General features: G+C 32.3%; 1 protein-coding gene across 2 annotated transcripts; it reads left to right on the forward strand.

Moving 5' to 3' along the window:
- Positions 1-289: 289 nt before the first annotated feature.
- Positions 290-14,868, forward strand: LOC145305802 (uncharacterized). Of its 2 annotated transcripts, none has more exons than XM_080147617.1 (19): positions 290-444; positions 1,207-1,288; positions 1,896-2,006; positions 2,883-2,931; positions 4,784-5,093; positions 5,703-5,760; positions 6,412-6,517; positions 6,755-6,811; positions 7,106-7,174; positions 7,442-7,511; positions 7,793-7,889; positions 8,275-8,332; positions 8,938-8,974; positions 10,487-10,563; positions 12,275-12,358; positions 13,052-13,117; positions 13,417-13,484; positions 13,896-13,979; positions 14,563-14,868. In XM_080147617.1, the coding sequence occupies exons 1-19, from the start codon at positions 402-404 to the stop codon at positions 14,597-14,599; spliced, it is 1,563 nt and encodes a 520-aa protein (XP_080003743.1). In that variant the 5' UTR covers positions 290-401; the 3' UTR covers positions 14,600-14,868. The 2 variants fall into 2 exon arrangements, with proteins under 2 accessions (XP_080003743.1, XP_080003744.1); XM_080147618.1 differs by lacking the exon at positions 10,487-10,563 and adding an exon at positions 10,765-10,829.
- Positions 14,869-16,149: the final 1,281 nt, after the last annotated feature.

Below are 16,149 nucleotides of genomic sequence, written 5' to 3' on the forward strand. Positions count from 1 at the left end.
GCATACCAATACAGTTTTGATTTAATGAGTGGAAAGCTTACATGCTTTACCATATATGTATATATGCTGCTTATCCTAGTATGAAAGTAACACGATCTCTGCCTGTCTGTCTATACTAACGGTTCTCGCTAACGGCTGAACCGATTTAGATCTCTTTTTACAATGCAGAATCTCATATTTCTTGGAAAGGTCTTAGGAAACTATTTCGAGGGAGGATACCACCATCCTCATAAAAGAAATCCCCTCTAGAAAAAATACTTTTCTTAGATTTTTTAATCCTATAAGAAAAGTAGAGATGGATCAACTCTCCCTATAGGCCTCTAGGGGCGTACCTGATAGTTTATAATAATTTACCTAATAATGCTTTGCTTAAATTAAGATGAATATAAATGTGATACAAAATGTCAAAAAGTAAAGAGGAAACTATGGCCAAAATAAATCCAGGTAATTAAATGTTATTTCAAAATGGCCCCGAGTCCGATTCATTTCCGCTGGAACAAAACCTGTTATGGCCATACTGAAAATACGGTTCAACGCAGGAGTGTTAAAATATTAATTTGATTAAGTATTTCTAAACAGATTAGGTTAGGTTAAGATATGAATGTACAAATAAGCCTCCCCACAGGGGTTAGGCATTAAAAAAACTTAAAAGATAGTCTAAATGGGTTAGGTTAAGTGTCACCTCCTGCGTTTGTCCTTGGACCGAAAATATATTTCATAGGTTTTAGCATAGATAATTTTTCGCGAAAAATGGTCAATAAAATAGGAATTATACCTAAAGCTTTCTCTTCTTTGGTCTTGGTCCATTTATGAATGTTATTTTTACAATAATAGCACCTAAAATTTATATTTCATCTTTATCGTTGTTTAAATACAGCAAAGCTACTTTACAATTCACTTCGAACGTCCGTAACGCTAGGGCAGAAATGTGTTTTCTTTTCGCTGCTATCTAAGATAGACAGCTGGAATTTTTTGTGAAGATTCCCAGTACCAATTAGCATCCAGTATGTAAGTTACATTGTAAGCCAGTCTGTTATGAATACTTAAAAAGACATAAATACTGATTTACCATAATCTATATAATTATCTTTTTTCTATGGCTTATAGTATATTATTTCTCTTTTTTTTTCATATCATTATGAATATCTGCTTTATAACTCTCTTGGTCTGTCTGTTCATCCATTGATGTTGTCAACCTTGTTTTAGGAACTGGTCTCATTTGTGGGGTTTGTTCAGCTCCAGCTTCCAATAAGAAATATTATGGAGGCGTTACATGTGTTTCCTGCAGGTATGCGATCATTATCTCTAGATGGTGTGGTGCCCCATAGGGTTCTAGACCTTCCACGCACCTTGAAACTTACTCCCCGTCTTAATTGAGGTGTTAATCGTCCATTCGCCCTATAGATTGCACGACCTTTATCTTAGAAGCCCTAACTATGCATGATAATGAGTTGCGCCTGTTTTGAGCCAAGGCATTCCCCCTACTCTATTTATGTCACACCCCTGACATAGCATCAGTAGGAACCATTTTTAAAGTCTTTAGTTATGACGCAATTTTAAGCCGAGAATCGAACCTATCACCTTCCAGACGACTAGCGGATTCGCTACGTGTTGAGCCACGGTCGAGGGTTTGCAGGTACTTGATACCTTGGCAGCTGGCCTCACAATTGAAACAAGCTGAAATATTTTGTTAATTATCTGCCTTCGCCGCTAATGATTGCGGCTGTAAAACAAACATTTAACCAAGACCTTGAAAGGATTCTGGAAATTGGAAATTTTTAAAAAGAATATGTTTCCATTAAGATATTTAATTTTGTATTGCCAAGAAAAAACTATTGGAATTTAAGATGATTTACTTTATATCATTAGCTTGATGAAAACTAATTATGTTTCAGAATGTTTTTCCGTCGCTCAGTGCACAGGAGCTATAGCTGTGTTAGAACAACCGATGATTGCAAGATAGATGCTAAATTAAGAAAATTCTGCAAAAAGTGCCGTTATAGAAGGTAATGTTTACAATTTTTTTTCTGGTAGGGCTGCTTGAAGGTTTAGTCTTGAGAAAGTTTCGTAGGGTTAGAGCATCTTGCTTATGCTAGAATTTTGAAATTAGAGTTATATTAAGTTTTTTTAAAGATTAAACATTCCATTTAGTAAGAAAAAGCTATACAAGCTTTTTATGCTTGTCTTACAAGAAACCTGGCTCTAGTAAGTAGAAAAAGTAATTTCAAAAGAATCAATGGGTATTTGAAAAGTAAATATTAAATTTCTTGGACAATTAAAATATTGGTTAATATGTTTCTCCATGGGTGTTATTGTTAAATTAGCCAGTTGGGAGAAAAATTATATTAGAGTATGCGAGAATCTCTCACAATATCCATTGAGTGTATATCTATTATTAAAAGTCTTATACAAAATATTAGATATAATAATAGTGGCTCAACACGTAGTCCGCTCGTCGTCGGGAAGGTGATAGGTTTGAATCTCGGTCCGACACCGCGTCATAACTAAAGACGTTAAAAAAACGGTTCCTACTGCTGCTATGTCAGGTGCGCGACATAAATAGTTAGAGTAGGGGGAATGCCTTGGCCCAGGTGCAACTCAAGACCATGCACAGTTAGGACTTCTCAGACAAAGGTCGTGCAATCAAAGGGTTGGTTGTCTGATGGGCAAATGGATGCATTACACCGAAATCATAGGGCTTAGGGCTGACAACTATATCCCATATCCATAAAAAATGCACATTGTTACAAAAACACTGACAAATTGTCAGCGGCCTATGCTCCCCCTGTGGAGTGAAAAGGGCTTGTTCACTGTTTTTTTTTACAAAATATTAGAAACTTCTTAAAGCTTTAAAAAATTGTCACCTTTTAATTTTTATATAGATGCCTTGAAAATGGAATGGACCCTACCAGAGTCAAGTCAGAACCCAAGGTAAAAAAGGGGGACGGGGTGGTACACCTTCAAACCTCCTAATGGGACAACCCTTCTAATGGGACAAACCTCCTAATGGGACAAACGTACTAAATGGACATCTCTTCAGTAAAACTTCCTAATTAGGAGGTTTGTCGGTTTACCGATGGGTTTTATTCCCAAAATATCCACAATCCACAAGTCAAGAATTGACTTGAGTAGTGGTTTAATAAAATATTATCACGTATGGCTTTAAAACCGGTTAATATCCTCTAGATTAGGACTAACGAAAAATAATGTATTTTATAACATCGTATACCAGACAGTTTTCCACGAATATTAAAATTATAATTGAAAAACTAATAGCAGTATTGTTAGCCCAGGCCTTCGGCCCCTCGGGTTCTAACAAGACTTATTTTAATCTTATAATTTTTCATTTTAATATCCGCGGAAAGATGTCTATAAATAACTATTCTTTTACGATTTTTTTTATTTGTGTGGGGATAACTTTTCATCCATTATCATTTCCTTGCTTCAAAAGGGATAGTTTCACGAAGTGCATTTAAAAAAAAAATAGTGAACTTGAAGTTTTTTCTATCTTAAATAACGTAGTAGTGCATAACATAAAGTTATTGATTAAAATTAAAAAATTTGACCAGGGATTTTTCTTAAAAAATGAGTTTTTCATTTTTATTTTCAACTTCGTTGCATGTTATATATGGCAAAAACTTTTTTGTCATAAATACAACTTTAGATAGCATTTACTAGTTAATAGATCTTTAAACTTTTTATGCATCAAAATACACATAACAACAAAGAATGACCAATAAAATATTTAATATAGTACTTAGAGTAGTGATCTTTTTATATGTCTTAGTAGAATATATTAGGCATTGGAGAGATATGATTGTGATAAAGAATTTTAACATTGATCTGACCGAACTTTTTTTATTTGACAATATCTAAAAAAGTTAGTGATTTGCAACATAAATTACATGAGAATGGTCTTTATGGTCATATATATATATGTTGTATGGATAGTTGGTATTTCCGCGTAAGATAATGTGTATATTGTAAGTAAACCGGACGGTTTTCTTTATTTTTTTATAAAAGAATCTCTAGAAAATCTGTCCTATAATGCACCGGACGTTATTTTTTATGTTTTTAAGTAACTTGTCCCAAGGGGAACCCCTGTTCAATTTTTTTATAACTCTTGTGAATATGTGAAAAAAGATTCTCTGATATTTGTGTTTTGGCTATACATATTTGGAAAAAAATAGACCATTCTCATGTAATTTATGTGGCAAATCACTTTAACTTTTTTAGATATTGTCAAATAAAAAAAGTTTGGTCTGGTCAATGTTAAAAATTCTTTATCATATAATCATATCTATCCAATGCCTAATATATTCTACTAAGACATATAAAAGTTCACTACTCTAAGTACCTTAACTCTTTAAATACACTTCGTAGAACTATCCCTTTAGATAGAAACTCATCTTTTAATTTCTTTGTTAGTTACTCAATTCTAATATGAAAGAAACAGAAAGTACGTGTTTGTTTGTTTGTAACCATTGGATCGATATGGTTCTTCTTCACAGCGTAAAAAGTAAAAAAGTAAACAAGTAAAAAAATAGCCCCTAGAAAAAAATACCCCCCGAAATAATTTTGTTTTGCTATTTCGTTTTACTAAAAATGTAAGTGGAGGGTTGACTCTCATCCCCCCCCCCCCCACCCCCCTATTTCTCAAGTACCCCTTAAGGCCTCTAGGAGCGTAGCCGCTAGTATTAGTAAACAAAGAAATGCTTCTCACCAAGTACATAGCAATGGCCCAAAAAATAAGTAAATAAATAAATAACATTTGCATTTTAAGGGTTCCAATGAAACTACAAACACAACAAATGATAAAGAAATAATAAGTGCAGTGGAGAACCATGAATCAACCAATTTATTTCATTTTCCTGGACAAAATGTTTCATCATCAACAATAATTATTGTACCATTATCAGAAGCACAAACATCATTACTGTCATCAGAGACAAATGTTTCATCACTAGTACCAATATCTACAAATCTTTCTCCTGTAACTGCATTGTCCCTATGTTCAACTTTATCATTACCTGACATGAATGCCTCAAATACATCGCCTTCAATGTCTTTGAAGTCTCCTAATAGTTCTACAGGTAAACTGTAGGTAGCGCAGCATCTTTATGATTGGAGTTTCTGTACGTCCGACTGTTCCATAGCAGATATAAGGTATAACCAACAAGTGAAATAAATCTTAAATAATATTTGGGGGGCAAATGGAGAGGTCGTCAATTTTACTATATGTTGCCCCCCAATGACAGCTGAAAATCACGTGATTTTTTTCGAATCTATTTCGTTATTGGTATAAGCTGGTTCCATAGTCACTAAAAGATTGATAATATTTTGATTAATGACATTATTTAGTGGGAATAGACAATGGACTGCAAATAATACTACCCCCATTATTATACGTAGTTGTTCTACCACCATTGCAGGCGAGATTGAAAAACGTTGGAGCAAATTTTGAATTACGATTGGTTTATAATTAACTGTCCAAACTTTTCCACAAATAATTTTAGTCTGCAGAAGGAGAATGGATGTAGACTATACGTAGATTATGATATTATTACAGGGGGAAATTGTCGTCAGTATAAACTGCTATTTCCCCTGTCATTTATTGGCAAGTCTATCCAGTAGGAGAGGAGGTTTAAAAGAGGAGAGATCGTTATTTTTCGTTTATTCTCCAATTTTTTATGGTTCCCCAGAAAGTATGATATACGAAGCATTGCCAGAACCCTCAATTAAGGAACTTCTACTTGATTCAGGAATTTGTTATAGCAATAAATCATTTTTCATAAAATGTATTTATTTCATGGGTTTCTATGACATCTATGTTCAATTCTTTTTTTCTGGGTTTTGTTCATAATTAGTTGAGCCTTCTCTATCTTTAAATCACTCAATAGTGTAATTTCTCAAGGCAGCTGTTTGAACCATTCTAAACCTTTAATACAATAAAGCCTTGAGATAATCACTTCATTGACACCCAAAAGCAAGGACGTCCAAAATAAATAATCCCTTACAAAATAATTTTGGCGCGCTTTGCGCGCATTTTTACTTCTAAATATTTCATAATTATATAGGTACCTTTTTACATTATTAAATTACCCTCCCCAATATAAAAAATTTACCCCGGGGGTAAATTTTTTTTGGGGGGGGGGTAAAAAAATTCCCCTAACAGATTTAAGGGGGGGTGGGTAATTACCCCCCCAAGCAAATTTTACCCTTGGGGTAAAAAATTTTGGGAGGGGGTTAAAAATTTGTGGCGCCCTTCGCGCGCCATTCCCCCCCCCCCCAAAAAAAAAAAATAAAAAAGCCGTCGCCCCAGCCCAGAAGGCTGTAGTCCTAACAACAAATTCACTTAAAATTTTGATTGATAGGAAGAATAAAATGATTGCTAAAATCACAAGTTTACATAGGACATGAGGGTAACTACTTAACTTTTATTGATGAAAATAAGAAAACTGACGAAGCAGAGAGATCTCAACAATTTGAAAATTGTCAACTTACAAATATTATAGAGGTAAGAATAGTGAATAGTTAAAATATGTGCAATAGAATAAATAGATTAGTTGGTAGTGCCTTGGCCAAAAAACAGGCGCTTCTCATTAGCATGCACATTTATCTGTCTGCTGGATATTGCTTTTAGGACATATGTCAAAAGTTTAGCTTTTTATCATTTACCCTCCCTAGGTTTATCTATGCAAAATTACAAATTCACATATTGTTTTCATACAGGCCTTAGTGATACTTTTTTTAGATTTCAATGTTAAAGTTGAGTCTTGATGAAGAATACCTCCTGCATGAAATAGTTGAGGTGACAATTTATTCAGAATAGAAAACAATTTTTTATTCAAATTAGACTTGCAACTTAGTCAGTAACCCTAAACTAGACATCTTCGCCCTAATTTATTTTCGGAACAAGGATTTCAACATCCACAATGAAGAAGCTTTGCAAATATGGAGAAATATGCATTAATATTCAACATTATTTAGAAGTCTGAATAAAAAATTCTATAAATAAAATATGCTTAATATGGACATACTTTTATTAAAAGACTTGATATAGAGATGCCTTACTTACAATGCTAATTTTTTTTATTTTTTTAAGCGCAAGAATTTGCTAGGAGAACATTATTACAACTTTATTTTGGAAAAAGTTCCATACTATTACAGCAAGGTAATATATTTTTAATAGTGCAGCTACTTTTTCAAAAGAGAATATATGTTTTCTGCTAAACGCATTCAATACCCTTTGCAGTTTCTCTCTTATATAAAATTAGCCTTTACACAAATTATTTTCTTCCAGAAGTTTTGTCATAAATGCACAAGCTGTGAGAGCTAATTTGTGAGGACCTCCGGCTTAAAAAGGCGGTTGATGACGGCTTATAGCGGCCGCTCTGGGTCCTTAAAATTACTATACCCTATAATAAAAAACTATTTTTAGTTTTACACAGAGGATGTTGGCATTGCGGATTGGGATTGTACAGTGTACAATGATCTACTCTTTAAAGCATGTAAGTAAATTTAGTAACTCGCGCATTTTTCATTACTTACTGCGGACAACAGTCTATAATACAATGCGATAAATGATTTTTAATTTGCAATCAATCAACGTCCAATTGTCTCAAGTTTAACCGTCACATTAAAAAATGCCAAGAAAAAAAAGACAGTAAAAACTAGAGTATTTTTAAAATACAAAAACATGAATTGCTTAAACTTAATTCAAAAAGTCCTCAAGCCAAGTTTGAAATCCATAGGACAATTTAGTCATGTATAAAATTTTACTTTTTTTCAGTGTGTCAAGTTGATAACTTTTTATTGCCAGAACATTTTGGAAAATTCAACAAGGAGTTTTTTAGCCATCTAGCCAAGTATACTGTGGATGCTATGAAGTAAGTGTTTTTAATGCCTATCAAGGAAAAAAGTTTTGATTTTAACAAATCAAATGATTTTTTCACTTTTCCTACATCAAAATATCAGTTTTACCTTAACCCAAAAAATTGGGGAGTAAATACTAGTCTATATAAGATGGAAAGGATTTTATGTAACAGGTAGAAATCTGCATAAAATTTTAATGATTTTTTAAAAATTCGATTTTTGTATAGTTCTTATTTAAAAGCGCAAATACAATTTAAGTTAATTAATTTTGACATCCGTGATAGGTGGATTAAAAACGGATTAAAAACTGAATGATGTACAACACTTGAGCTTCTCCAATCACAGATGTCAGAGTTAATTACCTAAAACTGCATTTTCATAAAAACTAATTTTGTTTAGTTTCTTTGATGTGGCCATTTTCCTCTCCAACAAAAGAGCTAAAGACATTATAGAACAGGTAACAAAGAGAACTAATTTTGAGTACGAGAATTCCTTATATAAAAGTAACAAAATGTGGGTCTGTCTGTAGTGAAGTATCCTGCTAACTGTGGAATCTATATGGATCTCCTTTACATTGAAAATTCTCATATGATCAGGGAATGTTTATTTATATATTATGAACCCTTACAAAAAAAAAAATAATCTTTTTTCTCGTATTCATTCGAATCCGGTGGATAGGAACCGGTTCTCATCCATACGAAAAAACTATGTCTAGCATCGTATTATATCCAGTTTTCTACGAATATAGAAATGTACAATCATAAGATTAAAACCAGTTTTTTTAGCCGGTGCCTCCGGCACCACGGGGCTAAAAAAACTAGTTTTAATCTTATAATTGTACATTCTATATCCGCGGAAAGCCGTTTATAATACGATACGAGAAATAACTATTCTTATATTAGAAATTACACAAGATTTTTGTCAGAGTAATGCGCATAAATTACAACCAAAATAATTTAGAACTAACATTTTCCTAAATGGCACAAAAATGTTATTTATATTTTTTTAAGGTTTAGCTTATATTTTTTGTTCATACTTGATTATAATCATTTTTTATTTTAGGATATTACTGCTTTTACAACTATTTCTGATGAATTAGGTAGGTATTTTCTTCAACAATTTTATTTCAAATTTAATTATTTTAATTTAGGATATTACTTTTCATGAACTTTCTGATGAATTATGTTTTTTTATGCAATTATTTTATTAACCGAGTTTATAATTAATAAGTATGTATTATTTTTAGTAGCGAAGCTACTCTATAATTCGAAATGTCCGTCCGTCCGTCCGTCCGTCCGTCTGTCCGTCATGAGACAGAATAGGGGAAACATGATTTTCTCGGCTCCTATTAAAGATAGACAGCTGAAATTTTTTGACAACATTCCCATTATTAAGAAGCACAATTAACTATAAAACATCAAGGGCGAACGGACCGCTTTTTCGCAGGTTTTAGGCTATTTTTGTATTTTTCACATTTTTCTCCATATCTTCAGTGTTTATGGTCCGATTTTCAAAATTTTTTCAGTTATTGATATCAAAATTAAATTTCCTGTCATTTACAAAAACAACCATGACGGCCAGACTGCCTTTTTGCAGGTTTAAGGCTATTTTTGTATTTTTCACATTATTCTCCATATCTTCAGTGTTTACGGTCCGATTTTCAAAATTTTTTCAGTTATAGATATCAAAATTAAATTTCCCGTCGTTTAAAGAAAACAACCATGGCGGTCAGACTGCCTTTTATCAGGCTATTTTTATATGTTTTACATATTTCCCCATATATTTGGTGTTTTTGGTCCCATTTTCAAACTTTTTTGGGATATCAGTATCAAAATAATTTTTCCCATTGTTATGAGAATCTTTTATGTAATCTACTTTGACTGTCGTCATCATTAAAAATAAAACAAGGTTTCGTGTTTATTTTCTCCAATAAATCTATTCTTGATTTTAATAAATACATTTTAAATCTACTTTTACGTATTTCCATCCACGATTTTTTGTGCTTCGCTACTTATGGATGTTGTCATCCTTGTTTTTATTGTAACCTAATCGGTGTACTATTTACTGGGATCTAAAGGAGCCAACTGCAGACAAACATTGTTCTACTAAATATCTCTAATACAAAGTAGAACGATGTCTGTCTGTCTGTCCGTCTGAAGCTTAAGATCTCAGTAACCACTGAACAGATTGGGCTTGAACATACCTACTGGTCCTGTGATGGTTATAAAAATATTTTCTTGGAGGGTTGGAGGGATAAAATCCCCCTCAAAAAAAATTATTTTAAAAAATAAAATTAGAAAAGGGGGTCGACTAACCACCCCCCAAAAAAAATTTCCCACCCAAAAATTTTTTTTACTTTTTCTCTTTAAATCTAAAATACGAAAAATTAGGTTCATTTAACCTCTTGGGGCAAAGCCCCTAGAGGCTAGGGACGAAGCCGCTAGTTATAAATATATTGTAATAAATGTCCGGGCAGTTGCTCCATCTCTTTTACTTCAGTATCCAGATGGAATCACTAAAAATACTTTTAAAAGGAAAATTTTAAAAATTTAAAGAAGTAAAATTAAAAGGGTGAAAATTTATGTGTAAAAATTTCATTTTGTGTATCTAGAACCAGTTACCAGTAGATGTCCGTCATCTTCTAGTTACATGCCTGAAATGTTTGAAATGCCTCCCAAAACTTTTAAGGTTAATATAAGGGCTCGGCAGTCGTGCAAATGCAACAAAAATGGCCTTGACGTTTTTAATTTTAAAAATCAGCTGAATATCTAAGCCTGCTCCTTATATTGCACCCCGTCCATTGAAGGAAATGTTTTTAAGACCCCAAATGTGTTTGAATTGTTGGTTTATGCGCGACTGCCGATCCCTGTTGATTTATTTTTGTTACAGCTGATAAATTTCGGGCCTGTATGCAAACATTTGTTGGGAATCTTCCTACCAAATCAAAACTGGAGGTCAGTGACAACCAAGGGAGAATGGGGACAAATGACTAATAATGAATCATTCTTCTAAGCTTATAAAACTAGATTGTGCTTAAGGTAGAACGTGATTATTGAACACTGCACCGTCCAAACTTCCCTACATTTTTTCTTTACCAATATAAATTCATAAAGTGCTCATTTTACTATATTTTTATTTAATGTTATTTTTTAAAAATCATATTGTTACAATAACCAGCTTTTTTAATTTATATCTATTTTAGATATTATATGTACAGTAAGAAATATAACTTGGAAAGAATTTTAATGTTAGAGGTAGATTTGAAATCTGCATCAAAGGGGACTATCCACGAACAAAAGCAAGTGATTCTAAGCGCCTTCCAGCATTGATCTATAGCATTTTTTAGTGAATATACTAGTTTATGTTTAATATTTGGTTTATCGACTAAAAATTTAGGTTTTACCGTGGTATTATATGGAAAAAACTTTGAAATGTTAAGCATTTTTAGTGCAATATCATCAAATGTTTTGATTAGTTCAAACTGTTGTTTAAAAGCTTTGACACAATAGTATATTATTTTGATTAAAAATGGTTGGTAACTTGTAATATTTTAAACAGTTTTATTAATGTTCTCTTGCAATTTACAGCATTTGATGCTTTTATTTTTTTTGCCCTTTGAACACAACAAAGCATTTGATAATATTGCATTAAAAAATGCTTTACATTTCAAAGTTTTTTTCATATAAAACCATGGTGAAGCACAACTTTTTAGTCGATAAACCAAACATTAAACATAAACCTATTATATTCACTAAAAAATTACTATGGATCAATGCTGGAAGGTGCTTAGAATCACTTGCTCTTGTTTGTGGATAGTCCCCTGTATAGGATTTTTATAAAATTCATTTTTGTATAATTCTTTATCTAAAAGCGGAAATACAATTTAAGTTAATTAATTTTGACATCTGTGATTGGTGAATTGAAAACTATCTGCGCTCTGATTGGAGAAGATTAAGTGTCGTACATCATTCAACCAATTAGAGCGCAGGTAGTTTTCAATCCACCTATCACGGATGTCAAAATTAATTAACTTAAATTGTATTTGCTTTTTAAATAAAGAATTATACAAAAAAAAGTCGAATTTCATAAAAAAAAAAATCCTTAAAATTTGATGCAGATTTCAAATCTACCTCTAACATTAAAATTCTTTTTAAAAACTTAAAAACTTATTTATCTTAATGTACAGTTAAGAGGAAGAAACTAACTTGTAATATACATTGTGTCTATATATAGATAAAAATAGCCCACTTTATATTTACTTTTTAGGATAGAATTAGACATAACTGAAAAGTTTTAGAGAAACTGGAATACAAAACAAAGAACACTGCGATTGTTTTTTACAGTGTAATATTTAAAGCAGATCAAAAAATTTTATTTTATTTATTTTGAATGAATTTAGGATTGGTCAATTTTCAAATCTCCTTGGTGCAAGACTAGAGAGGATGAAATATTTTTTGAACAAAATATTGAAGAACTAGGACAGGTAAATTTTACTAGAAAACTATGGAAGAATTAGGACAGGTAAATTTTACTAGGAAACTATGGAAGAATTAGGACGGGTAAACTTTGCTAAGAAACTATGGAAGAATTAGGACAGGTATACTTTACTAAGAAACTATGGAAGAATTAGGACAGGTAAACTTTGCTAAGAAACTATGGAAGAATTAGGACAGGTAAACTTTGCTAAGAAACTATGGTAGAATTAGGACAGGTAAATTTTGCTAAGAAACTATGGAAGAATTAGGACAGGTAAACTTTGCTAAGAAACTATGGTAGAATTAGGACAGGTAAACTTTGCTAAGAAACTATGGAAGAATTAGGACAGGTAAACTTTCCTAACTTATTGTAATGGTTGGGGAAATGGATGTAGAAGGGGAGGACCGTTATTTTAGCAAGCTACAAGTTTCTTTTTATTAGAATACATGCCAATCTGGTGTAAAATCCAAGTAATAACAAATCCATTAATGGGGGGTATTTATGACCACCTTTCATGGAATAAATGTGGTTCTTAATAGAATGAATTGGATATGCATTGCCATCTCTTGTATAATGAAGTGAGTATTCATGATAATATTGTATAAAAAAATAAGGTTTTCATATACCTATTGAATGTGGTATCCATGACCACTTGACCACCACACAAATTTTTACCATACAATTCCATGTATTGATTTAGATTGGACTACAAGATGATAAATTAAGATGTCTAATTGGAATTATACTTTTGCTCAATCAACCTAAGGTAAAGTAAATATTTTAAGGAAGCTTAAATACAAGACAAAAAAATTTCACCCCAAAACAACTTTCTTCTAGGTCTTTTTTCATGGCTTGTACCTAAGTGTGACCCGCAATTGTAAAATTAGAGAAATAAGACCCCAAAATGTTATATTTTTGCACAAGATCACTCTGTATATGCAATGTGAAATTTTTTCAAGAAATGTTTTTAATGCTTAAGCATATTATATAAAGCTTAGTTTTTAACAGTCCATTTATATGTTTTCTTAGTTTATTTTTGTCTATAATTTGAGTTTTGTTTTTTAGGAGTCTCCATTCGCGAAGTCAAGAAATATCAAGCGGTTGCGGAAAACAATCAGTAGCCTCATGTACAGGTAGCATATCATATAAAATATTATTTAAATTGTCCTATCAATTTCATTCCTAATTAAGGGGGATTACAGCTCAATCAACTACACTCTCAATTTTGCATTGGAAAACTCCTATCAGCTTATTGTCATGTTATCTAAATCAAGAGATCTAAAGTGATAAGACAATGGCCGATAAATTGATTTGCATCCCCAATGATGATATTCCAAATTACCCCTTCTGTAGATTACAACTTTCGTTAAAACGTTTGGACACTCAACTCAACACTATACCAACCAAGAAGTCCCCAAAAATGTTTAGCCAACAAATAAGAAAACGATATTATAAAACTTTGGAGACTAGTGTGATAAACATCTCATTGCACCACCCCCTCCCCCTCCCTGCATAAACCCTCTACCATTTATTAAACTGTTTAGGTATTTGAGCAGCATGACTGAAGACCCAACTTTAGTGAATAAATTTTGTCAGAATATTAACAGACTAATCAACAACCTGGACAGGTAAACAACAGCTTATTAGTTCATCATATTATAAAATGTTTTCCGTGAAAAATGAAATGAGAAATTACAGTTTTGTTGGTCCGAGATGGTAAATTTAGAATCATCCTTATAAGCTAATAATTCATATACAGCCTCCTGTAAATCTTGTCTTCTGTAGCTTGAACGACAAACTAACGGACAATGTAAAATAAATAGTATATCTGTTGCATATGAGGGGAATCTTCACTACAAATCTTAAATAAATCTAATTTCCCCCATAGCATTACAGATAGACTGACTGATTTAAGGATAAACAAAAATTCATGGATCATGGAAAGAAAACGAAGTTTTGGGTTTCGTCGTATTTTCACAGTAGCGTTTCTTCTATTTCTAGCCCATGCGGGGGGCTCTACCCCTGCAGGGCATATTTTTTAACCCTGCGGGGCAATTATTACCATTTACTTAACCTAACCTAACCTAAAAATAACCTTTCAAAACCTACTGTGAAAATAGGTTGAAACCTGCAACTTCGTTTTCTTTCCATGACCCTAATTCATTGTAGCATAAGCTTCGTTACTTAAATTCAAATATGTTTTTTTTCCAGGTGTATTTTTATATACTATAACTCAAGACTTCAGTAATCAGTAATTGGACCACTCACAAGAGCCATTTCTCCAAAATTGTGCAGTCATAATGCCATTGAAATATCGTTTTTGTCGATAATACGTCAGCTACAACCACTTTTATTCAATGATATATTATATAGTTAACATAAATAACACTTTTTTCATTAACCTTGCCTTTTATGTGATTCTATCTAATAAAAATATTGTAATTAAATTATTTTTGTATTAAATATGTAACTGAAATGTACAAATTTATGAATAACCAATGCAATAAATCATTAAAATAATCACATATTTTTATTTTTTACTAATGTTATAATTATTCTTCTTCATTATCTAGTTCTGTAATCATATCTAAAACAAGAATAATTTTATGCAGGAGTTATATCAACATATGGCTGGGCGCTTTCACACATGGTACCCTAGGGAGCACTGAAATTACACCTTAACCCTTTTTTTAAATAAATTGAAAATGTGTGTGGGGGGGGATGTGAGTTTTTCATTTGCTTAACTCTTTTGGTCAAATTAGGTTAGGTTACAATGGGGTTAAGATTAGGGAAAAAAGAACCCCCCCCCCCCTTGTTTTCAAATTATTTCAATTTAGGGGAGGGGGGATTTAAGGAGGTAGGTGGTTATTTTGGAATTTGTAGGACATTAACTATAATACTATAACTATAACAATTAGCTTTTTGAACATAGTATAGACCAATATGTTAAAATTGTAAATATATTGTTCTAACTCTCTTTTTATTGACTGATACATTTACATTTCTTTTATAAGAATCATAAAATTAATCCTTGCTTTGTTTTCCCGGCCATTAGGGCCAGTAAAGCTGGAATTAGCCCTTTAATTTTTCACTTTACTATCCGCGGAAAGTTGTCTGTTTACAATGTGAAAATAACTTTACTAAAATGCGATAGTTCCACTTACTTAAAAGTTGACTTCCAAAACCAGTAATAGCGTTGACACGAGAGTTGTTCACTTTCTGTCCAACCTTAAAATATACATATATAAATTGATTTCCATGTGGTTAACTTAAGTTCCTGGTGATCTTTTCAACCCTTATTTTGGGCCGTTTGGGTTGTAAAATGGTTTAAGTAAGGCTAGGTAAAGTTGGATCCGCGTTACCCAGCAGAGTTGTGGCACCACCGCAGGGATTGGCATAATGACTACACAGGCATCGTATAAATTGCCCTTTCATGATTGTTGTAACTCCAGCAGGAGTTTTAAAGGACTCCTCATCCCTTTTTAAAGATTTAATTGGTGGGAAGCCACTTATTCCATAATTCACTGAGAAATATTTATTTATATTATCGTTCCTTTCACAGCAAAATCTAGTTGATACATTGTAAATGATACTTAAAGCTGATATGCCCAGTGCGTGACAAATAATAAGAATAAGATGAATTTATAATTTTTAATAAACTAGGAAAACATATACTGGCTTATATGAGTAGCTGCACTATTAAAAAATATAAATTTCTTACGGATTGACTCAAAACACTGACGGCTGCATTCCCAATATCCATGTCATTCTCACTATCTACAATACAAGGATTAATCA

Source organism: Acartia tonsa, chromosome 14 (genome assembly GCF_053477335.1).
Source record: "Acartia tonsa isolate MP-2025a chromosome 14, ASM5347733v1, whole genome shotgun sequence".
NCBI classification, from domain to species: domain Eukaryota; kingdom Metazoa; phylum Arthropoda; class Copepoda; order Calanoida; family Acartiidae; genus Acartia; species Acartia tonsa.

What these genes read in the sequence shown, in the direction of transcription:
- LOC145305802 (XM_080147617.1), top strand. Translation starts at nt 402, where the DNA reads ATGTCAAAAAGTAAAGAGGAAACTATGGCCAAAATAAATCCAG. An exon ending in TCCTGCATGAAATAGTTGAG is followed by an intron (nt 6,812 to 7,105) that starts GTGACAATTTAT and finishes TATTTTTTTAAG; the next exon opens with CGCAAGAATTTGCTAGGAGA. An exon ending in TTCCATACTATTACAGCAAG is followed by an intron (nt 7,175 to 7,441) that starts GTAATATATTTT and finishes AACTATTTTTAG; the next exon opens with TTTTACACAGAGGATGTTGG.